Here is a 23,881-nt window from a genome sequence, read left to right on the forward strand (position 1 = left end):
GGAGGGGGGCATTCCAGAGGAGCAAGAGACAATGCAATTTAGACAGTTTGTGTGTGAGAAAGAGGATGAAGACTGCCCCTCCTCAATGGTTCCCAGAGGGCACGTTTTAGGTGCAAATAGTTTAGCTTGGCAAGATTTATGTCTATAAGTGAGGAACGATAAAGAAGTTTGCTTAGAAGAATTGCAACGTGTCTTTCTTGGGTTTGGGGAGCATGATAACATGTCAGAACACCTCTCTATTTGAAAGTCATCTCTGAAGTTAATGAGATTCTCTATGATCCAAACTGGATCACCTCCCATATCTCTTCCGTTCTTCCTCACCATACAGTTAGCCAGTCCCCCAGCCGATATGCTTTCTCCCTTACTTCCAAATTGCTCATTGGACCCTTCCAGTTGCATCCTGGTATCCCACAATGCACGGCAAATTCCAGAATCTCCTTGTTAAGGGTGGCCTTGCAAGGACCCTGGAAGCAAACGAAGACACACGTCAAATGCCAAACTTTTGCAATGCCGTGATTTCTAAGCTTGAGTTAGAAACAGGATTAAGCAAAGCTTGTGAAGTTATGAACCTGGGTTGGAATCGCACCTCTTCAAGCCTAAACCATGGTTTGCAAGATGGGGACTGAAATTAAATGGACCCAGCTTTCGCTGGATGCAGCAGAACCATTTTCAAATCTCCTTGATCCGTCCTGTTACTGAATGATTATTTTCCTTTCCACTAGAAGCTTTGTCAAATGTTTTTTAAATGAGTCTGTGGCAAAATGCAATTCTTAAAAAGGAACTGGATATGGGGGAAAAAAATAAAACAGACAGTTTCAGCCATCCAGAGTGAAAGATCAGCTCTTAAAGGTGTTTTTAAAGCCATATATAAATCATATTAGTTGCATCGAATTAGGATCACCCAATTCTTATTGCTGGCATTTGATAAGAGAAGTTTTCACTCGGAAACTTGTAATCTCCCAACGTTGTTGAATCACTGGGAACTCATTTTGCTTTGCCTTGGCACAGTGTTGACAGTGTTGTGAACCGTCTTAACACAGTTGGAAGACAGCCATTTTCACATCTTTTTTGTGAAAGTTTGTCAACTCTCAGCTGTCCAGGTTACACACAACGGTCCATTGCTAAGTTCAATGGCAAGAAAAAGTACCTTTTCTTCGGATGGTAAATTGTCTTTCCCGTCAAGTTCAGAATCTTCTTCTTCACAGTCCTGGCAAGTGGGGTTGCTATTATTTCTGAGCGAAACAGGAAAAGAGAAAGGAAAAAAAAAGTGGTCCCCAAGAGATTTTAACTGGAATCTTTCCGGGGACAAATTAGCTGAGGGTTATTTTAGTTAGAAGTATTCAAATAAGGTCTCTCTCCTTCTGTTTTCCCCACAATCATTTTTTTAAGGAGGTTTGAGCTGAGAGGGACCGGACGAACGTCACCCAGCTTTTATTCCCAAGGCAGGATTAGAACTCATGATCTCCAAGCCTCTCATCCAGCACCTTAACCACTAGGCCAAACTGACTCTCTACTGTTATGTTTCTTGGAATCTTTTTCCTAGGCTGGGACACAATTAGTCGGTGGGATGACCATAATAGCAATGTTCTAATATCTGAGAGGCTGCCGCAAAGAAGAAAAGGGGGGTCAAGCTATTCTCCAAAGCCCCTGAAGGCAGGACAAGAAGCAACGGATGGAAACTCATCCAGGAGAGAAGCAACCTAGAAATAAGGACGAAATTTCCTGACAGTGGGAACAATGAACCAGTGGAACACCTTGCCTCCAGAAGTTGTGGGTGCTCCAACGCTGGAGGTTTTTAAGGAGAGATTGGGCAGCCATTTGTCCGAAATGGGATAGGGTTTTCTGCCTGAAAAGGGGGTTGGACTAGAAGACCTCCAAAGTCCCTTCCGACTTTGTTATTCTGTTATCCTAAAGAGTTATTGGGGACATCCGCACCTATTGTCTGAAAAGCCAGAAAATTAAGAGATGCGAGGCCACCTCTTTTGTTAAGCATTTCCATGGCTCAAAAAAAATAAAAAGCAGAGCAGAGCAGTTGAGACATCTTAAGGGATCAATTTTTTTTGCTAAAATGGCCTTTCCACAACCCTGGAAAAGCAGAAGAAGGTGTTTTTGGATGAGGAGAGGAGATGGAAAGACAGGAAAGCCTGCTTTGCTTTATTTTGTTTTCATTTCCCCTCCTCTTATCCAGCTTAATCCTCTTGGCAGGGTTGCTACGAGAGGGAAGCAGAGAGGAAGCAGAGAGAATTGCGCAATAACACGGCACCGCATTTCTGTGACATGTGCAAACAACCAAACCAAAACACTAGATAGCCTTTCCCCCCCCCCAAAAAAAATCATCCTGAGATTCTCCTGGATAAATTAAATGGGCGAATCAATAGGTACCGTAGTCCTGGCACAGAGCAAAGAAATAGGGAAATATTTAGTGGAGAGCAGAACATGGCAGTTGATGCACGCATTGGGGTTTTCAACCTGGGGGTCCTTCTCAAATATCTCTGATTTTATTCCCCCCTTCCAAGCAGTTTTAGAAAACTGCTTGGACAATCACAGGAGAATCAGTCTGCCTTGCCTCTTGGTTCTGTTGGCTACCATGTGCCCAGTCAGGATAAGGGCTTAGGACCAATTTGAGGGCTTTGGGATAGCATTGACTCTTCTAAAATTCTTTCCCAGCTCACCTCAGCTCAACAAAGATGATTAGGGGGCTGGAGGCTAAAGCCTCGGAAGAACGGTTGTAGGGATTGGGTATGTCTAGTTTAATGAAGAGAAGGACGAGGGGTGACATGATAGCAGTCTTCCAATATCTCAGGGGCTGCCCCAAAAAAGAGGGAGTCAAGCTATTCTCCAAAGCACCTGAAGGCAGGACAAGAAACCATGGATGGAAACTCAACAAGGAGAGAAGCAACCTGGAACTAAGGAGGAATTTCCAGACAGTGAGAACAATGAGCCTTCAGAAGTTGTGGATGCTCCATCCCTGGAGAAATGATTGGACAACCATTTGTCTGGAATGGCATAGGGTCTCCTGCCTGTGCAGGGGGTTGGACTAGAAGACCTCCAAGGTCCCTTCCAAATCTGTTATTCTGGTATTCTCCTGGAGTGGAGCACACATGTCGGATCCAGCCAAAGCCTGGTTAGTCCAGGGACTTTGATGCCAAACCTTCCAATGCTGCTATTCTGTCACTTTTTCTCCAGCATCCTAGTCCACCTTGGTTAGGAGAAAGTAAGGGGAGGTGGTCCTTCTCCATCCAAACAGAGGCAGAGAGAAATGGACGTTGCTAAGATTCAGTGGCTCTTGCAGGAGGCAGGACAGCTATTAGGACTTCATTGTGAGCTGGGAGATGATGTCAGCCATGGACGAAACCTCGTCTCCACCTCTTCAACAGGATGAGCATCCTAAACAGGTGAGCTAACAGCCTCTCCAGCTTTCTTCATTCATCATCTATCTTTTGCCCTCCCTGTGCCTCTCCCCCTATATATCTACACACACACACACACACACACACACACACACACACACACCCAAGTCTCGTTCTCTCTCCTCTTTTTCCTGACTGCCATCCCCTTCCCCCCCACACACCCCCTCCCACTTCATCACGTGTCCTCCCTCTTGCAAAAGGGACTCACCGTATCCTCCAGGTCAGGCAGGCTGTGTAGTAGGGGTTCCTGCAGGGATTCTGCAGGTCTCCCTGCAAAAGGATCCTGCTGTGACTGCAAAGATCTTTCGGCTCCCCGGCATTGGCACAGATGCAAAATGGGGAGCCCTGTTTGGCTCCATCCAGAGGGGAGCGGGCTGTTGGGGGCGCAGCACAGCTGTTGCTGCTGCTGCTCAGTCTGTCTGCCATCCGCAGCAGTTCCTGTTCAACCAGGAGAGAGAGAAAGAGAGAGAGAGAGAGAAATAGGGACTTCAGATCTCCACCACACTGCCTTGCCAGCTGGTAACGCTGAGGAAGAGATCCCTCCCCAAGGTCCAAGGGGTCTCTCTGGCCTGCTAAAGCTAGCAAGATGTCCTTTCTTCCAAGGATGTTCGGCTGGGCTGAACGGAGGAGCCCAGCTGAAGGGGTTGAGGCAGCTGTGACAGGAAGTTACACAGTCACCCTTTGAATTCCCCCGACAAACACAGCGATGACTGCAGTGCAGAGGGCAGGAAAGACCAGCGAGGCTGAATCCAGGGCCGCAAGGTCCAGTGAAACCGATGGAGGAGATGCCTCCCCATTGGATAGGGAGGCTGGGGGGGGGGGGAAGGGGGTCTTAGCCTTTGCAGAGGAATTTTGCCCCCTTTCCATGCCATCCTCCACTTACAACTGTTTTACTGAGTGGCCGTTCGTGGTTACCAAAAGCAACTCATGACCATTTTGGGGGGGTTTTTTGGGCTTACGGCCGGGGAGGTCAGGCGATCAAAACCCAGACGCTTGGCAACTGGCATGTACTTGCGACGGTTGCCGTGATCCCCCCTTTGCGACTTTCAGACGAGCCATGTCAGTGGGGGAAGCCAGGATCACCATGTTACTAACGTCCCAACTTCACCCCTGTGGCGAGGAAGGCGGTAAAATTGGGGGGGGGCTCCCTTCATTGTCTCACTTAGCAACAGACGCTTTGGGCTCAGCCGTGATCGTAAGGGGAGGACCCCCCCCTCTCTAAATGACTAATAAGATTGGGGTTGTGGGCGTACCAACTCAAATTGGTGGAAAAGGTCTTCTGGAGGAGGTTGGGGGCCAGCGATGTGCATGCGTGCGTGATTTCTCTCCCTGTGAAAAGCAATTCCCTCTCTCCCACCCCCGCACCTTTCGTGGGGAGGGGTGGTTCCCTTCCTGATGGTTAGAACAATTAACCAGTGGAACCACCTGCCTCCAGAAACGGTGAATGCTCCAACACTGGAAGTTTTTAAAGAAGAGACTGGAGAGCCGTTGGTCTGAAATGGGATAAGGTTTCCTGCCTGAGCAGGGGGTTGGACTAGATGACCTCCAAGGTCTCTTCCAACATTATCATCATCGTTGTTGTTGTTGTTGTTGTTGTTGTTGTTGTTGTTATTATTATTATTATTATTATTATTATTATTATTATTCTGTTCCTCCTGCTAGGCTGTGCCCCCAGATGTCTGTCTCCAAATCCTACCGTTATCTCTACCGTAGCTCTTAGGCTGACCTATTTTCTCACCACCAATGGAGTTTCAGCTAATCGAAGGAGCCGGAGAGTGGTTAATCATGATAAAAGCTGGATCCAGTGAAATTTGCTCTCGTCTCCTTCAACTTCATTAGCCCAAAGAGCTTTCCGAAGACAGCTGGCAGATAATCCGAGCCAAGCGGTTCAAAGATGGGAGTTGCGATGTTTTGTTTGGCTGGACTGGCCACTAGGATTTCTGAGCTACTGCTCCTGAGAGCTGTATTCTCTAGGACGTTGAGCAGATGCCCCCAAAGTTTTTTCCTATGTATAAGATGTAAGAGGATCTCTTGGCCTGCATGGCGTCAACCGAAATTGAGAAGGGAAAATGGCTGCAGCCACGCTCATTTTCAAAGTCTGTCTCTCTCTCTGTCGGAACCATGATGCATGGATAATCGATATGTTTTATGTATGCAGTGAGTGTTATGAACTATTCATTGACCAATTCTCCTTCTCCCCTTCCTTTTTCTCTTATCTATCTTCTCCTTCTCTACCTTTCCTTCTCCATCTTCTCCTTCTCCTCCTTCTCCTCCTCCTCCTCCTCTTCTTTCTCCTCTTGTCTATCTTCTCCTTCTCTACCTTTCCTTCCCCTCCTTATCCTTCTTCTTCTCCTCCTCCTCCTCCTTCTTCTCTTCCTTCTCCTCCTGTCTATCTTCTCCTCTATCTTGTCCTTCTCTATCTTCTCCTCGTTTCCTACTCCTTCTCTCCTCCTCCTCTTCTTCCTCTTTCTTTATCTTCTCTTCATCCTCCTGGTCCTTCTTCTCCTCCTCTCCACAACATTGCCAATTTGATTGCTTGCTTTGATTCCTTCAGCAAGCTGCTGCTACAATAACCCACTTCATCCACATAGCAAAGTGAACATTTCCTTTAAGTAGAGCTAAACCTCAAACTGGGCGCAATGCATTTACACAACTTTCTTACTCATCATATGAAACTTGCTCTTCTAGAATATTTTCCAACTTCTACGCTGGCTCACTTGCTCACGGTTTCCCATCCCACAACTAACCCAATCGGTAGCCAAGATATAACAGTCTAACCTGAAGTTGGCATTAGATGAGGGAAAGATATTGATGCCACAGGGAGAATTGTGGTGGTGGGTCAGGCAAGAAAACCATCTAATCTCAGTCTCCTGTTTCCTGCAAAGACCCTTCAGCTGCCTTTGTGATTCCCAGACCTTAACAAGAAAATAAATGCCCTTATTCTTTTACTGCAAACAGCCACGTGAACAGGTTTTCAGGCCCTTGAAGTCAAAATTTATCCTTGACCCTTTAGGGAGTGAATGATCTTCCCTCATTGTGCATCCTGCAGGAGTGGTTTATCCTCCGCAAAATAAACAGATCCCTCTTTCTTAGAGACCCAGGATCCGGGAGCGATGATCCTAGAGACCAAGTTGGCAAAGCACGTATGTCAGCTTGCCAGGGCTTGTGCGTTGCAGCTTGTTAAAATTAAAACAAAAACAAAAACAGCTCTCTCTCTCTCTCTCTCTCTCTCTTTTGCAAAACAGCCAGGCAGTCCAGCATCTACACTTTTGCAAAACTGTACCGCTTTCCACCTACACAAGGTTGCATTGTAAATCTTTTGGCTGCGATTGACTGCTTAAAATTAGGGGAATCCAGAGTTTCGAGTCTCTAGTTCTTGGCCAGCCACATCCTCTTGTGTTTGGGAGTGTTTTTAGCCGAGCAGTCTCTGTGCTCGTGAAAGGATGGGCTGGTGGGGAATTACCAGAGGAAGCAAGTCAGCTGCGGAAAGTACCGAAAAACTTATTGTCAGTTTCGAGTTGCTGTTTTGAGACCACAGGTCAACACTCAAAAGTGGCTCCGGCTGAGTGCAGCAGTGCTGACTTCTGCGGACAGGCTGAGTAGTCCTTTCTAGGAGATAATTGTATTTGGGTTTTTGCAAACCTGCAAGGGAGGCCCCAGATTTAACTCAGCAAATTTAACGTTCGTTAAGTGAGTTTTGCCCCGTTCTTAACGACTTTTCCCTGCCCCTGTGGTTAAGTTGCAGTTGTTAAATTAGTCTCCACGGTTGTTGTCAGAAGTTCGCCAAAGGGGATCACGTGACCCCACCCCGGGACTCTGCGACCGTCGTAAACAGGAGTCAGAAGCGTGTGAATTTTGATCACGTGGCCTTGGGGATGCTGCCACGGTCATTAAGCGTGAAAAGCAGTCGTAAGTCACTTTGCTCGGGGTAACTTTGAGGGGTCACTAAAGGAACTGTCGTAAGTTGAGGACTGCTGGTATATAAAAAAAAAGACTCGGTATTGTAGATTGTCACACCCGCTTTTGCGAATCGGTGAGTTTGGGCACGCAGGTTTGCCATGTTTTGAGGAGTTTTTTCTTTTTTCCTTAAACAAGGAAAAGCAAAAAAAAAGGGTCTTGCAGAAGGGAAATATTTAGAGTGGGAGGGGTTCTTGAAATTTGACATTTTTCTGGCCCCCCTTTTATTTCCTGAAGCACAAATGATCTTGCTATCCTGTGATTTACACCTTTCCATGACTTCTGGGTCCAGTGGTTTGGGCGTTTGACAATTTTTAACGCATTATTTTACCGACTGTTTTTAACACATGCAAATTTGGGGTGGTTTATTGCACATAAAATTTGACACGTGCCTATCAGATATGAAGGCTGAGTGATTTATTACGAACATCTATCCTAATTTTTTTTTTGAGAGAGATTTATGATGATTTCTTTTTTTTAAATCAGGAAAAAGGGAAGTACCAAAACATTTTTTTTTTTAATTGGCTGTTGGGAATCTTCCCGAGGCTTTCCTGCTCGGTTTGGAAATTCTGGGAAGCACAGCCTACAATTTCAAGGAGTCATGAGGACTAGAAGCTTTTGAAGGTTTAAACAGTCAGCCACACAAGAAGTGAGTAGCCATTTGAGGGTGATATTTAAGATTGGAGGAAGCTAGCAAATTAGCTAGTGAGGTAACTTGGGGTGAGAGGAAAAAAACTAGTCCAAAGTCACCCAGCCGGCTTTCACGGCTAAGGTGAGACTAGAACTCTCAGTCTCCCGGTGATTGGCCCAAAGTCACCTAATGGGCTTTCACCCCTAAGGTGGGACTAGAACTCTCAGTTCTCCTGGTGATTGGCCCAAAGTCACCTATGATGGATGAGGAATTCTGGGAGCTGAAGTCCACACGTCTTAAAGGTTTGCCAGGTTTGGAGAGCCCTGATCTAAAGCACGATCGTATCCCTACTTGCTTAGGAATATGCAAGTCCATAAGAAATGGTCAAAAATGCTAGTTACAGGAAGCCGGAGACCTGTTGCAGGTCTTCTTAACAACCGATGAGAAAGAGATCATCTGCAAATTCCTCCAATGAATCTGTAAAGGCCTGGCAAGAACCACAGGTGGCACTTGAGGACGGCCACCACTCAATCCATGTCGAATCGTCCAAAGGATACTGGTATCTAGGAGAAGAAAAAGGATATTTTTAAAGGAAAACCAGCCGACGTTCACATGCATGGAGGAAATCCAGGTGGTTGATGGGTGTTATTTTACTTGCGCAATCACAACAGCGGAGCTGCTGTAAAAAAAGAGTCAGCTAACAACATTGTAGTTAAACTCGCTTCAGGGTCCTGATGTTAACATCCCAGAGTAGTGTTTCTCTACTTGGGCAACTTTGAAAATGGGTTGGACTTCAACTCCCAGAATTCCCCAACTGGCTGGGGTGTTCTGGGAGTTGAAGTCCTACCCAAGGTTAAAGAAGAGTGTCCTAGAGCATGCCCTCTTTCTCAAAAGAGGTTTTGGGTGAAGGATCGCCCCTCCAACAGAAGGATGGTTTGCTTGCCTGGCGTTGGCGCCCTGTCCTGTCTTCAAAGCCTCTTTTCCCATGATCAAGTAATTCTCCTTTGGATTCAGCTGGACATCCGTACAGGAGCTCTTTTTAATAAAGACGATTTCTGCGTTCTTCTCAGCAAAAGTCACCCCTGCAGAAGAGTTGAAACAAATTGAAGGGAACCTACGAATTGAACATTCTCCCACTGCATTTAAATCTAATAGAAGAGACTAGAATCTAATAGAATAGAATCTAATAGAATAGAATAGAATAGAATAGAATAGAATAGAATAGAATAGAATAGAATAGAATAGAATAGAATAGAATAGAAGAGTAGAGTAGAGTAGAATAGAATAGAATAGAATAGAATAGAATAGAATAGAATAGAATAGAATAGAATAGAATAGAATAGAATAGAATAGAATAACAGAGTTGGAAGGGACCTTGGAGGTCTTCTAGTCCAACCCCCTGCCCAGGCAGGAAACCCTAGACCATTTCAGACAAATGGCTGTCCAGTTTCTTCTTAAAAACTCCCAGCGTCGGAGCATCCACAACTTCTGGAGGCAGGTTGTTCCACTGGTTAATTGTTCTAACTGTCAGGAAGTTTCTCCTTAGTTCCAGGTTGCTTCTCTCCTTGATTAGTTTCCATCCGTTGCTTCTTGTCCTGCTCTCAAGTACTTTTTAAGTTGTTTTTTTTTTAATCAGGAAAAGGTCCATTTCAGAAATTTAACATTCTAATCATTGCAAAGTGTATGTGTGCTGAATGCAGTTGTGATTAATACTGAAACCTCAGCTAGCATTTTCCCCTTAAGTATCCATCTTTTATGTGGTTTTTTTTTCATTGCTAACGTGCCTTTCTGTGTTTTCTTGACACCACATTTTTAGAGCCGTATCTTGATAGGCAAATCAAACTCTAACATACAGGGAAGTGGAGACATTGAAGGGCCATGGCATTGCAGTCGGCACGTTGATTTGACGACCCAAAATCGCAGAGCCATCACCAAATGGGCAAGCCACAGTAGCAGGAAGCAAAACATATGATTGCTTAAATAGCGGCAATCGTTTTGAATAAAGAAACGTTGAAGCCCCCCCCCCCAGAGTCATCTCATAAGGACTGGTGGGCATCATAAAAAAATTAATAAATCAACGGAGCCCTTTCAAATCAGTCTAGCCCGGCGTTCTCACCTAATTTATAGGGTTCCAGGAGGATTGCATTGTATTTAACAAAGCTTCCTTCTTCCTTGGATGATTTGATAACCACTTTGTAAACTGAAGAGGTAGAAAGCAGAAAGTACAGTTTGTTAAATAAAGACCATCATCATTGCTGGCATTTTACACACATACACACAAAATACACACACTTGCAGAGAGAGAGAGAGAGAGGCAGGCAGATAGGCAGGAAGAGAGAGAAAAACAGACAGACAGAGAGAGAGAGAAACAGGCAGAGAGAGAGAGAGAGAGAGAGAGAAACAGGCAGACAAGCAGACACACAGAGAGACAGACAGACACGCATACACACACACAGAGTCCTTCTTTAGCTACACATTCCTTCACAGATAATAAAGATATATATCTCATTGCTCCTAGAAGCACAAAGCCGAAGACACCAGCCTGAAGATGACGAATGGGACTTCGTCGAAACGTCGCCAAGACACTTCCAATTTTACGCAGGAGAAAACCCGAATAACCAAAGACCTACATACAAACACACGCGAAAACCTCAGAAAACAAATATAAAGTTGGAAAACGTGCTTTAAAATGGAGCCTCCAGGCCCACCCTTGTGCCTTGTAGCCAGCAAGGAGATCTAGGTATCGCCAGGAAGCATTTGGGCATCCCATTCCTGGCATCCTGTTTTCTTGTAAGCCTGGGACTCTTACCATAGGCAATGTTCTGCTGGCAAGCTGCCTCTTTCCGGGTATCCAAAGTTATGGAGGTGTCCAGCCGGGGCTGCATATGTCCACATTCCGCTATATGTTGAGGAAACAGAAAAAGCTTTTTAAGCAGGAAGATGGAAGCAGAAGAGATCCTGTGGGATGCTTTGATGAGGAGGCTCCTGATTGGAACACTTGCCTCTCCTTCAAACTTAAACCCCTGTTTTTCTCTCCCTTAAATTCTAGTATAAACAAGCAGATGCAGAATTTTCTTTCCTTTGATGCACAGTTTAGAAATGTTTTGGGGATGATGCTTTCAATTTACCTGCAATTCTTCCCCCCCTCCTCCCTACTGTGACTAGGAAGGAGGTGGGGAAAAAACAAATCCCTTCCCAGTGAATCATGTTATATGATCCTCTGACACATTGCTTGCTCATATCAACCATGGTGACCTAAAGAATGTTCTTTTGTTAAAGAAAATAATAATAAATAAATTGAAGCAATTTTTAACCATTCCCCCCCCCCCAGGTCATTTAATTCAAGTTACTTTTTGACTGCTTACCTTCCATACATTTGCATTCGCTGCCTTCACATAGTTTAACAAGAGATTCTTCTCCATAAGCATTATAAAAGATGGTGCACTGTTTTTCTGTAGAAACAAAACAAAACAAAACAAAACAAAAATCATTTTCTTGACACCGGGTTGACCATGTATTTAAGTTAGGGAAGGGGAAGGGGAAGGGGAAGAGAAGAAAAGGAAAGGAAAGGAAAGGAAACGGGAGAAAGAGAGGAAGGAGGGAAGGAAAGAAGGAAGGAAGGAAGGAAGGAAGGAAGGAAGGAAGGAAGGAAGGAAGGAAGGAAGGAAGCAAGGAAGGAAGGAAGCAAGGAAGGGGTGAAAGGATGAGAAGGGAAGGGAAAGGAAGGGAAGGAAAGGAAAGGAAAGGAAAGGAAAGAGGAGGGAGAGAGGAAGGAAGGAAGGAATTATTATTTTATTTATTTATTTTATTTATTTTTTATTATTTTATTATTATATTGTACTGTACATACAGTCCTGTACGTCTGGTACTGGATGTCTGGTGCTGTACGTCTGGTGCTGTACGTACGGTACTGTACGTGAAAAAGCGGAATGCCAAACGGGAGCCAGCATTCAATTCCGTAGAATAATCAATACTAAAATCACAGCCTAAATTCATTAACAGGCTGCCTTGATCTGAACCAACATACTTAGCCCCAAAAGGCCAGACTTGCTCTCGTGGGAAAGCAGAGCCAAATGAATTCCTTACCAGGGTCGTGATAGTCATACACCGAGAAGGTTCCTGGACTTGGCATTCCAACTCGGTAAATTTCAATTGTTCGGAAACCGACGCACAGGAATTCGTTTCCTGGAATCTATCAGAATAATGTCAGTTCAGATGGACTCAGGATACATAAAAACCACACGTGACCTTTCTCCACCCAGCCGCTTTGCACCGAAATATGACAAGTCTTTGGTCTGTTGCGATATCAGCTATTGTTGTGGGCCAGTGTGGCTTCAGTTGATTTCCAGAATTAGACCAGTTCCACGGAAGGGGTGTGCAAACCCCCCATGGGCTGAGGGAGGGGACAGGAGAAAAAGCCACTAGACTCCTATCCCACTTGGGGTTTTCCAGAAGCCACTGAGAAAAAGAGAATAACCCAGAATATTTACACCGGTTCAGTCGCTCTGTCTGAAAGTGGGCATTTGAATTTAAGCAGGAATGCTAATATAATATGATTTTTACTGATTGGAAAGCAGGGCTCTGGAATCCTGAAATATACTGTAAATTGATTAGGGGACTCAAGGCTTAAACCTACGAAGAACGGTTGCAGGAATTGGTTATGTTTAGTTTAAAGAAAAGAAGGACCAGGGATGACATGATGGCAGTCTTCCAACATTTGAGGGGCTGCCACAAAGAAGAGGGGATCCACCTATTCTCCAAAGCACCAGAAGGCAGGACAAGAAGCAATGAGTGGAAACTAATCAAGGAGAGATCTAAGTTAGAAAATAACAGAAATTTCCTGACAGTGAGAACAATTGACCAGTGCAATGGCTTAACTCCAGAAGTTGCAGATGCTCTAACACTGGAGGTTTTTAACATGGTCTAGGCAGGTCTCCTGCTTGAGCAGGGGGTTGGACTAGAAGACCTCCAAGGCCCCTTCCAGCTCTGTTATTCTATTATCTTCGCTGCTGTCTTTCTTCCAGAGGACTGGCAGAATTCAGTTATTTGCATCTTTGAACAAACAGCTTTATCTGTTAGCCTGTGCAGTTTGCAGAAACCCACTTCCTGTGTGCCACACTGCTCAACTTGGCAGAGAGAGAGAGAGGGAAAGAAAGAAAGAGAAAGAGGAGAGGGAGAGAGAGAGGAGAGAGAAAGAGAGAGGAGAGGGAGAGAAAGAGAGAAAAAGAAAGAGAAAGAGAAAGAAAGAAAGAAAGAGAAGAGAGAGAAGGAGAAAGAGAGAGAGAGGGAGAGAAAGAGAAAGAAAGAGAAAGAAAAAGAGAGAGAGAGAAAGAAAGAGAAGAGAGAGGAGAAAGAGAGAGAGGAGAGGGAGAGAAAGAGAAAGAAAGAAAGAGAGAAAGAAAGAAAGAAAGAGAGAGAGAGAAGGAGGGGGGAGCAGGCCATGTCTATTAGACTATTCAACTGAGCTTGAATTATGCAGCTCTGAGGAACAGGAGAATAAAAAAAATTCATTGACTATTTGACAAGCCGTGTGAGAAATAAAACCACGTGACCAAGCCACAGACGCTTACCGAATCCACCTGCATGATAACATGTCCATCGGGCCTTATCTCATAATTCAAAATCAGCTGGTCAACACTATTTGAAAGCTGAGAAAAAGAAAAGAAGGAACACTTGCCAGGTGAGATATTCTGGAAGAGCAGCTCCATCAGTTAAAAAAAAAAAAAGAAACTTTTTTTTTTAAAGCATTCCCATTTTGTAATGCGACGGTCTTTTGAATCGCCGTAGCTGTCGGCGCGAATTGATCTGAACTTTAAACTTATTCTCTGAATTTGTACAGGATGGTTTTCAACTAAAACACGCAGCTTGAGAGACCCAGTGTGTTTAGAAACACATATCGCTGTTCAAAAACATATAGGCGGTCCTCGACTCACAACAGTTTGATTAGTGACGGTTTGAAGTTACAGTGGCACCGAAATAGGTGGCTTTTGAGCGTTTTTCCCACCGTTGCAGCATCTCCACAGTCAGGTGATTGATTTCTGAATGCTTGAGAACCGGTTCATATTTATGATGGTTGCAATGTCCCAGGATCATGTGCCCATTTTTGGGGGGGGGGCAAACTTCTAACAAGCACAGTTGATGGGGCAACCAGATTCGTTTCACAACTGTGTTACTAAATTAAAAAAAATTGGGGATGTCAGCATTACTTACAAGAGACAAGTCCTCCGTATTTGCTTCCAGGCCGTTGGGAAGAGAGACATCTATCACTGCGTGGGGAGAGGAGAATTGTCCTGTCCTCCTTCGAGGTTTGTACCTACACGGGCCAAAAAAAAATGGAAACAATAGCAACTGACTCCACTTTCGTCTTAAAAGAAAAACACAATGACAAAGCTTTCAATGAGACAAGCAACTTTTTATTGAAAGGTAAAAGCTTGCATTTGGCATGCTTTTGAACAATTAATGGGATTTTTGCTGTTGTATGCCTGCTGATAATTTGTCTAACCTTGGCTCATACTTTGTAAGTTTGAGAGCAACACATGCAGCACTCAGGTCATCGGTTAGTCTGTTTCTGGTGTCAGGTTTGATATAATTCAAAGCTGAAAACAGCACGCTCGCTCCGGAGGCTTGTTTTGGCTAGGAAGGGGCTTGAGAAATAGCTTAGGGATGGATGGATGGATGGATGGATGGATGGATGGATGGATGGATAGATAGATAGATAGATAGATAGATAGATAGATAGATAAGAGAATCTATTCAAAGTAAAGGAGTCTTCTTCCAATTTTTTTTTTCTGATGCTCAACAGAGTCTCAAATTATTCAGACTTACTTTGCACAGGCAACCAACAGACGGATTTCATTGAAGGACAGATAGTACTTCTTTTCTGCACAAGCAAAAAAAAAAAAGGGTTGTTTTTCAAAAGAAGAATTTTCAGGATTATATTATCCAGCAGAGCATGAATGAAATGGGGCAAAGCCAACCGCTCCACCTATCCAGAGGAAAGAGATGTATTTTTGCCACCACCCAGATTGAAAAATTGGGGGGAGGGGGCTTTCAGGAAGGAATTATTCGCAGAAGTGCTTGCCAGCCAAGCAGTACTGATTTTTTAGCTTACAGAGGTCCTTTGAGTAGTCTTTTCTCCAGTTTAATTTTTTTTAATGAGTTCCTCACCATCTCGCGTGACATTAATCTTCAGCTGAAAGTCACAAGTGTCCTCAGAAACGCTGCTTACATAATACACGCTCCTCAGCTGTAAATATGGAAAATAAAGAGGAAACCAGATTAATTCGGAGCCTTTGAACCCGCCAACCAGCTTCTAGTTACTGTTATAATATCTGTAGAATAGGTAAGGCGAAGATTAAAAATTGTGAAGATAACCCATCTTGGATGGCAGGCATGTTCAATCTGTACCTTTCTAGCCAACTTAGCCAACCTGCAGTCCTAAGTTACTTTTTTCAATGCCGTTGTAACTTTGAACCGTCAGCCATGTGCTAAATAAATAAATAAATCTGAACGGTCACTAAGCAGAATGGTTGTAAGTTGAGGACCAGTTGTAAATGAAGACACTTTGTTCACTTACAGTCACAGCGGCTGTTCCAGTGTTGCTTCCCGTGCGCACTTCTATATCGTCACTCAAGGAAGCCTGAATTTGCAAAGAAACGGCGAAAAAAGACATTAATCCCCATTGCTGCTCTAGAAAGTTCTTGTTAGGCTTGTCATAAACGTGGCCTGGATATTTTCAGCTGCTTGAGGCACAGATCTGGGTTTTGTCAGAATCCTGGTTTATCATGACCCGTGAGATTTCCCTGGAGCAAAGGAAAGCTAAGATGTGAAGCAAGGGGGTGAAAAGGTGGAGAAGGAAAAGAGAAAAGATGGCTGATCAGAAGGAATGAACATGTTGAGTGTGACACAACATGAAAGGATTTCCCTAGTCCATCTCCGATTTGGTTCATTCAGTTCTTTCAATTATCTGAGTGGAAGCTGTGGATCCTACCAAAGATTATAAACTTGGGGGACGGTCCACCAAACTTTGGAGATCCCAAGCACGTAGTATTCCCAACTTTGCCAAAACTTTGCTTCCCACACTAGAAGAAACCGTCAAGTACAGCAGCTATTTTGGAGGCAGAGTCTTTGACTTGCAAATAGTTTAGTTGGAGACCAGTTTTATTTCCAAGTCCAAAGCGACTTAGCTTCAAGTAGACCACCTTGAAAATGGCTGGGGAATAGATGTCCCTCTTTAAAATCAGGAAGAGTTATAATGGACCGTTGTTGATTTTTTTAAAAAAAATGGGAAACTCCCTCCTTCTGAACTTTATTCCCACCAGCCACCATCCAGGGATTCATCTTGCCTTTGTTAGAATCTGATCTACCTGGTCCTGTTGGCCCTTGACTGGCTTGAAGCCCACAAAATACTTCTTGGCCAATGGACCAACTAGATCAAAAGCCACTTCAAATATCTGCTCTCTTTGGCCTCCCGTCCCGATCCCCTCCCGATCCATTAACTCACATCCACAGGCTTGCCGATGTAATGGCTACTTGTGAGCCTGTACGTGTGGAAATCTCCATGAGACTTATAAGACGCTTTGATGTTCATGTCCAGCTCAAGCCGTCTAATAAGGATGGAATATTCGGTCAGGCACTCCAAAGCGATGATTGTATCCTATCAAATTAGTGAGAGAAAACAAAAAACAAAAAACAAAGAGACAGTGTTAGAAAGGAAGCAACCACACTGTATATTAATTCTAAAAAAAAAAAATTCCATTTCTAGTTTTTCAGGGATGAGAAAATGGATGATTAGAGCCCCAAAGGCTGCAGAAAGAACTTTTCATCATCCCGTAGAAAGCCAAAATGATCTCTTAGCATATTCGAAGTGGTTTCTTATTGATGCCTTTTGATTTAAATCTTTTTGATTTAGCCATCAGTTAAGTGTCAATGAGGCTTTCCACAAATGAACACGATACCATGTTGAAAGGCACAAAAATCAGTTCTAAACTACCACAGATTATTAAGTGGTTTCCTACAAATGACCTGGAGGATGTGGGAGATTGTCTAAGGTTCTAGGATGCTCAAGATTCCTACAAATGATCTGGAGGATGTGGGAGATTATCTAAGGTTCTAGGACACTCAAGATTCCTACAAATGACCTGGAGAATGCGGGAGATTGTCTAAGGTTTAGGATGCTCAAGTGGGAGCAGGAGAGCTGATACCTGGGTCGAGTAAAATCCACCTCCAAATCTCTGCTCTTCGGTCAACCATTTCATGACCGGTTTGGCGTAATTGTGATCTCCTTTCCGCAAAATGGACAGCAAGGCGTAGGCAGTGGTTTCCACCATCTTGGCGTTGCCCTTAGAGGGAATGCTTGCATCGAATTTGATGGGGGTCTCTTTCCAGAAACGGTAGATTGGGGGGTTCCCTGTAAATGGGAAACAAGAGAGGTAGAACATCACGCAGGGGAAGGGCCTTCTCACCTCTGAGTCTAGCCAAGGAACCAAAGGACCAATGAGAAGATGTCCTCTTTGCTACTTATGGTAATTGGAGAGTCCAGCCTGATCCGAAAAATGGAAAGCTGCTGGTGTTTATAAAGATGAACCACATCATCATCTGGCTGAACTGGTTTGGTATAAGGAGGAATGGATTTTACCTTTCACCTGAGCTTCATTCTTCAAGCGACTGTAGGCCGAATGAAGGTCAGGATGGTTGACCTTTGCTTGAGTTAGAGCATAAGTCACGATGGCCAAGACAAAGGTGTTTTGCGAGCTTGCAATGTTTTGCAACAAATAATTGACCGCTCGGTTTTCAGCGTCTGCAAATTTCTGTAAAGGAACAGGCAAAAGAATTTATATTTTCCTTGGTGGCATGTCGGCTGGTCACCTCCCACCACCTTTCTCCCAAAGCATTTCGGGCAATGGCATGTGTGGGTTCTGTCCCCCCCCCGCTATTATCTTGAAAAACAGCCCCTCGCATAGATAACACAGTAGTCTCAGTAAAAGAAATGACGTCATGTTCCTCCGTCAAGTGAGAAAGATCAGGTCCCTATGTGAAGGTTCAACTAAACCGCTCTATTGCTAAAAGGCTATGTACAGGAATCTTCTTAAATAAAGGGTTAGATAAGGGGCAACAGAACACAAGAGAGATTGGACTAAATTTGCTTGTGACTATGTAGGGATTCTAGGCTGATTCCTCTTTTAACTCCACCCTGCCAGGTTCTGCCATTCCTTCTCCCATGCTTCCATCTTTAATCGGAATTCAATAGTCTAACGGCTGTCACCATCTGCTTGTCATTGCAAGGGTCAAGCCCAAGCAGAGCTGCCCACACTTACGTCCTAACAATCAGAGTATAAAACTCCATCGAAAACTTTCGGAGAATTGACCGGGGTAACCACATGGCAGCAGCAATGTTGCTAACAATGGAAAGCAGACCTACCTGGAAGGGACAGGCTTTTTTATAGTCTGAGAAGGCCATCAAGGTGAAGGCTGTTAGGTACAGACTGTTTTCTTTCTGCTGATCACGTAATGTGCCCTTTGGAAAGCAACAAAGAAGTGTTAAAATATCACTGTCTCGATTCTTAGTTCCCTTCACACACCAAGTTATAGAAATTAATCTGTATCCATCATCCTTACAAAGAACAGCCATGGCAAAATTCTACCTCCTTCGGAAGTAACCCACCCGTCCTTGAAAACGCCATCCAACTATTCTCCCATCCCAAAGCCATGGAAATGTTCTCCATCCAATTTTTTCACAAAACCCTGTTGATAGGGGAAGTGGTTTCCATCCCAGAATATCTGGCCTATCGTTTGATCTAGATGGCCCTATTTCCTGCATGAAGGAAAGGAGATAGAACACTGTCTCCTCTTTCCTCAAATGAAAGATCAGCGAACCGATCGATAAATCTGAGTTGGGTTTCATTCTTACCCGTGGTCCACTTCCATACCTGAAGGGCTATTGGCTTGTAATCTGAAACTTCCCTGAAAGATCCGTCGTCCATTTGACAGATGTCAATCAACCAAGTCAGAGACTGACACGCCGTGCCAAATTGATCAGGCATATATCGCCGAACTTGTCCAAAAACTTTTAGGATAAATGCTGTAATCCTGCCGGTAACAAAAGATAAAAATTTGAGTTTCTCCCTCAGGTTTGGAGAGAGCTTTCAAGACATCCAAGAACAAACAGGAAAGAAAGGAAGTCGAAATTGCACACACACACACACACAGAGAGAGAGAGAGAGAGAGAGAGAGAGGCAGATTTAACAGGATTGTATTTATTTTCTGGATGTCTTCCCTGTTTTGTGTGATATAATCAGGTCCATTCTGGAAATAGCTGCCTCTGAAGACACCTTTTACTTACCAGGTGCTGGCTTCGCCATCCTTCCACATACTGTAAGAGTAATCTTGTGTTTGAAAAGACAGGATGCTGATGATTCCTGAGAAATAAAATAAATTTTAAAAAACCACTTCTTCTCCATTCTTCATATCTTAAAAGGCAAAGAGCTTGGTGACTTCCCTTTATAGCTTATAGAGGCATTATTATTACCATTAACACTGAACATAAAATGTCCACCCTTGCATAACAAATCGACAAGTCATTATAAACTTTCCCCTCTATATTTACTAAAAATGCTATATTACGTCAAGACATGTGGAATTCTGTTGTCTATCAGTCAAAAATCTAGCAAGCCTTAATGCAAAGTTTCATCCTTTGATAGAAGATTTGTGAGCGTCCGAACAGACAATTCTATCTATAACACTGGCAGGATAGAATAGAATAGAATAGAATAGAATAGAATAGAATAGAATAGAATAGAATAGAATAGAATAGAATAGAATAGAATAGAATATGAAATGGAGAGAGTAGAATAGAGTAGAGTAGAGTGGAGTAGAGTGGAGTAGAATAGAATAGAATAGAATAGAATAGAATAGAATAGAATAGAATAGAATGCAGAATGGAATGGAATGGAATGGAATAACAGAATTGCAAGGGACCTTGTAGGTCATCTAGTCCACCCACCCACCCCCCCAAGCAGGAGACCCTGTACCATTTCTGACAGATGGCAACCCAGTTCACAGCTCCAAAGATGCTACCTTACCTCTCTTCATCTTCCTTAACATGGTAATTTCTGCGCTGGTTCTGTCTGACCCAAAGATGTCCCAGGACTTGGACCTTTCCAGGTAATCATACACATAAAACACCGGGACAATGTTCATCAGTTCTGTTTCTGCGCTGCCTTGGGGGAGGTTGGTGAGTAACTTCAGCGCCTCGGGCTTCACGGCAGCCTGGATCACATCCCCCAGCAAGTTGCCTGGGAAAGTGGGAAATCAAGCCAGGACGCAAGGAAGGGGATACGGAAAGGAGAGGAGGGGTAAAGGCGAGGAAAGGGAAACCACAAGAGATGCTTTTTTACAGATGCGGAATTATTGATGGATTGGTCCGTTCAGTGGCTAAGGCTGCCCACCCCAATTGCAGGTGGAAATGTTGAGTCAGTGAAGGACCCTGGTGGGAAAAACCATTTGGGTGAAGAAGCAGCTGAAGTCTTTCACTCCAGCTGCATTGGGCTCTCTTTTCCTCCCTCCCTCCCTCCCTCCCTCTCTCCCAATCCTTCCTTCCTTTTCTCCCTCCCTCCCTTCCTTTTTCTTCCTCCCTTCCTTGCTCCCTCCCTCCCAATCCTTCCTTTTCTCCCTCCATTCCTTTTCTCCCTCCCTTCCTCCCTCCCTTTCTTCCTCCCTCCCTTTCTTCCTCCCCTCCTGTCTTCCTCCCAATCCTTCCTTCCTCCCCCCCACCGCTGAAAAATTCAGCGATTCAGTTCAAAATCGAGAAGGGGGGGGGGAAACAGTCCCACAAGCAAATGGAAACCAGCACACCTTCCTTCTCTCCTTCCCTTTTACCTTTTATACTGAGAGTTTTTTCCAGTTGCGTCTTGGGGACGATGTAGCGCGGCACCTTGTGGGCAAATTCTTTCTGTCTCACGACCGTACCTGCCATGAGCAATCCACACCAAAGCCAGTGAGTGCATTGTGGGCTTCAAACTGCGTCGCGCGAATAAGTTACCAAAATAAATTAACCCTCCAATCCTTTCCCCCTTCCGTGGGGGTAAAAGGCAGCTGAAATGGTTGAATTGGGGGTGAAGAACGCAACGTTCTCCAAACTCTTTTGCGCCCGAAAAAAACGCAGCAAAGAGAAATGTCTCTCTCTTTTTTTTCTATAATAAATTGAACTGACCTACCATAAACCCCTTGGGGATCCAGCGTGCCACCGTCATAACTCTCCTTTCGAATGCCTTCGGGCTAAAACCAAAGAACTGGTCAACAGCAATAGCCCTTAGACTTATATACCGCTTCACACTGCTTTACAGCCCTCTCTAAGCGGTTTACAGAGTCAGCTTGTTGCTCCCCCCCCCAGCAATCTGGGTCCTCATTTTACGGACCTCGGAAGGAGGCAAGGCTGAGTCAACCAGGATCCCTAAATCTGACCCTAACCCTATACCATTTCAGACAAATGGCTGTCCAGTCTCTTCTTAAAAACTTCCAGTGTTGGAGCATTCACCGCTTCTGGAGACAGGTGGTTCCACTGGTTAATTGTTCTTATTCTCAGGAAGTTTCTCCTTAGTTCTAGGTTGCTTCTCTCTTTGTTCAGTTTCCATCCATCCTTCTTGTGCTTTAGAAGAATAGGTTGACCCCCCTCTTCTTTGTGGCAGCCCCTCAAATATGGGAAGACTGCTATCATGTCGCCGCTATGTCCTTCTTTTCACTAGACTAGCCATACCCAATTCTAGCAACGGTTCTTCGTATGTGTTAGCCTTCAGCCCCACCAGCCATCCTTGTTGCTCTTTTCTGCACTCTTTCCAAAGTCTGTTACTATTATCCTTCACATCTTTCCCGCTAGCTTCTTCTACTGGTATCTTATCATTGTATTACTTTGTCATCGGCATGTACAGCAAGAGCTTATGCGCTGGAGACAAATTCCTGGAGTGTCCAATCACACTTGGCCAATAAAGAATTGAAGGAGACTCATGGGAAAAAAATCCTCCCTTCCACCCTCCTTACCACAACTCTTAAGGTCTTCACGAGCATTTCATTTCCCGCATCACTGTGAAGCGTGAGGTTGACGCTGAGAAGGCCTAACTCAAGAGGAAGAACTTTAAATGACTCCACCACCATCGACGAGCTCTGGATATCTTTCAGGTGAGAGCAGGTGTGGACTTGAGAGCTGTCCGTCAGGGTGTTAGCAGCACCAAAGAGGCAGATCCCTTTTTGCACGCTGAGCTTCAGACAATACTGAAAGGGTCACCGCGAGGAATTAGAGAAGTGTCCAGCCAGGAGCAAACGCGCCAATAGAAAGAAGGCTAAATGGCTCCTTGGTGCCCCCTGAGCTAGCTTGTTTTCTTGCAGACATTTTCCAAGGACCCCACAGTTCTCCTCCTCCTCCTTCCCTGCAAGTCCCACTCCCTTCTAGTACTGATGATGTTACCTAGTTGGGTCATGAAACGTCTGCAAGAAAACCACCAGGCTCAGAGAGTATCCAGGACCCCACCCTTCATCCCTGAGCTACAAAAATTCTCCTTCATTGGTAATGCTAAATCAGGCCCCATGATGTAGCAGGGTGTTCCCTCTTCTTTTAGTTGCATTGCTTTAAAACGGGGCTCTCCAAACTTGGCAACTTTGAGGCTTGTGGATTTCAGCTCCCAGAATTCCCCAGTCAACGTGCACTGGCTGGGGAATTCTGGGAGTCGAGAGAAGGGGGAGGAGGGGGAGGGGGAGGGGAAGGAGAAAGGGGAGGAGGAGGGGGAGGAGAGGGAGGAGGAAGAGGAGGAGAAGGAAAGAATGAAGGAGGAGGAGGAAGAGAAGGAGAAGAAGAAGTAAAGAAGGAGGAAGGAGGGGGAGAAAGAAGAAGAGAAGGAGGAGGAGGAGGAGGAGGAGAAGGAAAGAATGAGGAAGGAGGAGGAGGAAGAGAAGGAGAAGAAGGCAAAGAATGAGAAAGGAGGAGGAGGAGGAGGAGGAGGAGGAGGAGGAGGAGAAGGAAAGAATGAGGAAGGAAGAGGAGAAGGAGGAGGAGGAGGAGGAGGAGGAGGAGAAGAAGAAGAAGAAGGAGGAGGAGGAGGAGGAGGAGGAGGAGGAGGAGGAAAGAATGAGGAAGGAGAATGAGGAAGAGAAGAAGAAGGAGAAAGAGGAAGAGGAGAAGGAGGAGGAGAAGAAGAAGAAGGAAAGAATGAGGAAGGAGGAGGAGGAAGAGAAGAAGAAGGAGAAGAAGGCAAAGAATGAGGAAGGAAGAGGAGGAGGAGGAAGAGAAGGAAGAGGAGGAGAAGCAAAGAATGAGGAAGGAAGAGGAGGAGGAGGAGGAGAAGGAGGAGGAGGAGGAGGAGGAGGAGGAGGAGGAGGAGGAGGAGGAGACGACGACAACTTCTGGGAGTTGAAGTCCACATAGCTTCAAGTTGCTGAGGTTGAGAAACAGTGACATAAGTTAAAGATAATGAACCCTCTACTGTGGTGCTTAGACAGTTTTTAGACTATTGAAGATCAGCAAAAAGACAAGTATCGTTTTGGTATTTAAACTATTGTCAAAGGGAGTACTTTGCAGCTTTTTCATCCAAAACAGAATAGGACTGCTGCAAATTACATAAAAATATTCGTTTGAGATGAGATTTTAGACTTTAATAACCAGCCCCCCCCCCAAAAAAAAATTAATAAGCAACTTTTTCATAGCCTAGATATCCTTTGCCATGCTCCTTGTGATATTCAAGGATAAGTGACTACCCTTAGCTTATCAAGGAGATCCAGTTTACATGGCATTCCATCAAGCAGGGAGTAAAACAAGAAGTTCTTTGGCAGATGAAATGCTTTTGACACTCAAGGTAAGTCCAGATAGTAGGATACTGCCCTGTTTTGTTCTTATCAA

At 44.6% G+C, this 23,881-nt stretch overlaps 2 protein-coding genes across 2 annotated transcripts in view; both read right to left on the minus strand.

Annotated features, from left to right (window-relative positions):
- The window catches only part of TRAF1 (TNF receptor associated factor 1), a 10,738-nt gene extending 6,667 nt beyond the window's left edge, over window positions 1-4,071 (minus strand). The window contains exons 1-3 of the mRNA XM_039327115.1: window positions 3,619-4,071; window positions 1,148-1,232; window positions 366-464 (exon numbers count right to left, since the gene is read on the minus strand). Of these exons, the coding sequence (XP_039183049.1) occupies window positions 366-464; window positions 1,148-1,232; window positions 3,619-3,836 (402 nt within the window). The 5' untranslated portion in view covers window positions 3,837-4,071. The remainder of the gene's footprint in view (window positions 1-365; window positions 465-1,147; window positions 1,233-3,618) is intronic.
- A 3,633-nt stretch (window positions 4,072-7,704) lies between these two features.
- Window positions 7,705-23,881, minus strand: part of C5 (complement C5) — a 30,829-nt gene continuing 14,652 nt past the window's right edge. The window contains exons 21-41 of the mRNA XM_039327107.1: window positions 22,033-22,263; window positions 21,213-21,273; window positions 20,875-20,964; window positions 20,079-20,291; window positions 19,340-19,415; window positions 18,927-19,086; window positions 18,419-18,514; window positions 17,636-17,807; window positions 17,202-17,407; window positions 16,502-16,654; window positions 15,575-15,637; window positions 15,166-15,244; window positions 14,824-14,878; window positions 14,209-14,311; window positions 13,569-13,646; window positions 12,085-12,190; window positions 11,364-11,450; window positions 10,808-10,897; window positions 10,115-10,198; window positions 8,942-9,080; window positions 7,705-8,561 (exon numbers count right to left, since the gene is read on the minus strand). Of these exons, the coding sequence (XP_039183041.1) occupies window positions 8,429-8,561; window positions 8,942-9,080; window positions 10,115-10,198; window positions 10,808-10,897; window positions 11,364-11,450; window positions 12,085-12,190; window positions 13,569-13,646; window positions 14,209-14,311; window positions 14,824-14,878; window positions 15,166-15,244; window positions 15,575-15,637; window positions 16,502-16,654; window positions 17,202-17,407; window positions 17,636-17,807; window positions 18,419-18,514; window positions 18,927-19,086; window positions 19,340-19,415; window positions 20,079-20,291; window positions 20,875-20,964; window positions 21,213-21,273; window positions 22,033-22,263 (2,475 nt within the window). The 3' untranslated portion in view covers window positions 7,705-8,428. The remainder of the gene's footprint in view (window positions 8,562-8,941; window positions 9,081-10,114; window positions 10,199-10,807; window positions 10,898-11,363; window positions 11,451-12,084; window positions 12,191-13,568; window positions 13,647-14,208; window positions 14,312-14,823; window positions 14,879-15,165; window positions 15,245-15,574; window positions 15,638-16,501; window positions 16,655-17,201; window positions 17,408-17,635; window positions 17,808-18,418; window positions 18,515-18,926; window positions 19,087-19,339; window positions 19,416-20,078; window positions 20,292-20,874; window positions 20,965-21,212; window positions 21,274-22,032; window positions 22,264-23,881) is intronic.

Source organism: Crotalus tigris, unplaced genomic scaffold (genome assembly GCF_016545835.1).
Source record: "Crotalus tigris isolate CLP2741 ecotype Arizona unplaced genomic scaffold, ASM1654583v1 scf7180000024350.909852, whole genome shotgun sequence".
Classification (NCBI taxonomy): Eukaryota; Metazoa; Chordata; class Lepidosauria; order Squamata; family Viperidae; genus Crotalus; species Crotalus tigris.